This window comes from Papilio polytes, unplaced genomic scaffold (assembly GCF_000836215.1).
Source record: "Papilio polytes unplaced genomic scaffold, Ppol_1.0 DF824047.1, whole genome shotgun sequence".
In the NCBI taxonomy this organism is placed as follows: Eukaryota; Metazoa; Arthropoda; class Insecta; order Lepidoptera; family Papilionidae; genus Papilio; species Papilio polytes.
This window is the reverse complement of record NW_013525157.1, coordinates 5,319,384-5,320,814: the sequence shown is the minus strand read 5'-3', so window position 1 is coordinate 5,320,814 and position 1,431 is coordinate 5,319,384. Positions and strand designations below refer to the sequence as shown.

At 36.8% G+C, this 1,431-nt stretch overlaps 1 protein-coding gene across 1 annotated transcript in view; it reads right to left on the bottom strand.

The window, feature by feature from the left end:
• Positions 1 to 1,431, bottom strand: part of LOC106100365 (pericentriolar material 1 protein) — a 13,775-nt gene that overhangs the window by 7,265 nt on the left and 5,079 nt on the right. The window contains 5 exon segments of the mRNA XM_013279193.1: positions 91 to 410; positions 524 to 620; positions 703 to 783; positions 943 to 1,048; positions 1,367 to 1,426. Coding sequence (XP_013134647.1) covers positions 91 to 410; positions 524 to 620; positions 703 to 783; positions 943 to 1,048; positions 1,367 to 1,426 — 664 coding nt within the window.

The following is a 1,431-nucleotide window of genomic DNA, read 5'->3' as shown; positions in this document are numbered from 1 at the left end:
GCTGTTGTTGTTGGTTAAGATGTTGTTGGTTGAGTTGTGTTTGTTGGTTCAGATGTGGTTGTTGGTTGAGATGTGGTTGTTGGTTGAGATTAGGTTGTTGGTTCAGATGTTGTTGTTGGTTGAGATGTGGTTCTTGATTGAGATGTGGTTGTTGGTTGATATGTGGTTGCTGGTTGAAATGTGGTTGATGTGTTTGTTGTCTGTGGTGTTGACGTTGTTGATATTGTTGCTCAAGCTGCTGTTGATGCTGTTTAATTTGTTGATGATATTGTTGCTGTTGTTGTTGATGTTGTTGCTGCTGATGATGTTGCTCGTTGGTGAACTTGTGTCGTTGCGGCAGCGTGTTACGAACACGACACATGCTGCCCTCGATAGACCAATCCCCCATACTACCACCACCATCAGACTTGCTACGAAACCGAAATAAAATTATTACATAGAAGAATAAAAACTTCTACATTAAACATTAATACAAACCAAAATTAAAATAAAAAATTACAGATGAAGGTTAACGAAAACTTACTTGTCATGTATATTTGTATTGTTAGACATTGGGAAGGATTCCTCGTGTAAATTTGATAAGTGGTCGGTTTCGAAAGCCTCTAATGACCTCATCAAATCTGAAAAAAATAGTAGGCATTAATATGGTTTTTAAACATAATAAAGTTTATAATAAATGTTTAAAAATATTTTTTTATTTACCTTTAGCTTTATGCAAAGATGAAGTAAGTTTCCCACCGATTCTTTTATTTTCGTTTTTCAAATTTCCAGCTGCATTATTACCTAAAATCATAAATGATGTACTTCAATACACAATATTCAATATTTTACACCAAAAAATGAAGACAGTAAAATAAAAATGTATGTAAATAAGGTATAATAACAACAGTAAAATATTCTATTGTAAAGTATATTAACAATTAAAATTTGTTGACAACATACACTTTCCAGATGGTTCATCTTCCGCGCTGTCCTCTCCCGAGCTGGAGTATGTATTGTGGGAGCCGACAAGACCTGTAGCCATCTGAAGTTTTTGGAATTCAGAAACCTGTAAATGACGTATCTATTAAAACAGACAACGTACAAACTCTATTCCATAACATCAATTCATAGTAGACTATAAAAATATTTTAACAATAAAGCCCTTATGCAAAATTTAACATATGTAGACTGCACTACAAAGAGATGGAGATGGAGAGAGAGAAAGTGGGATAGAGGTAAAGAGGGAAGGGAGGGTAGTGTGGAGAGACAGAATGGGGTGAGTGAGAAAGGTGGAGCGGGAGCGAATGGAAGTGAGGGTTTGAGTTACAAGGCGGAGAGAGGTAGAGATACGAGGGAAAGAGAATGAAGTATGTAGGAGTGTTACCAAATCCTCCATATGCTGTTTTTTGAGCTGCAGCTCGCGCAGCTTGAGCTGCAGGATGCGGCCGC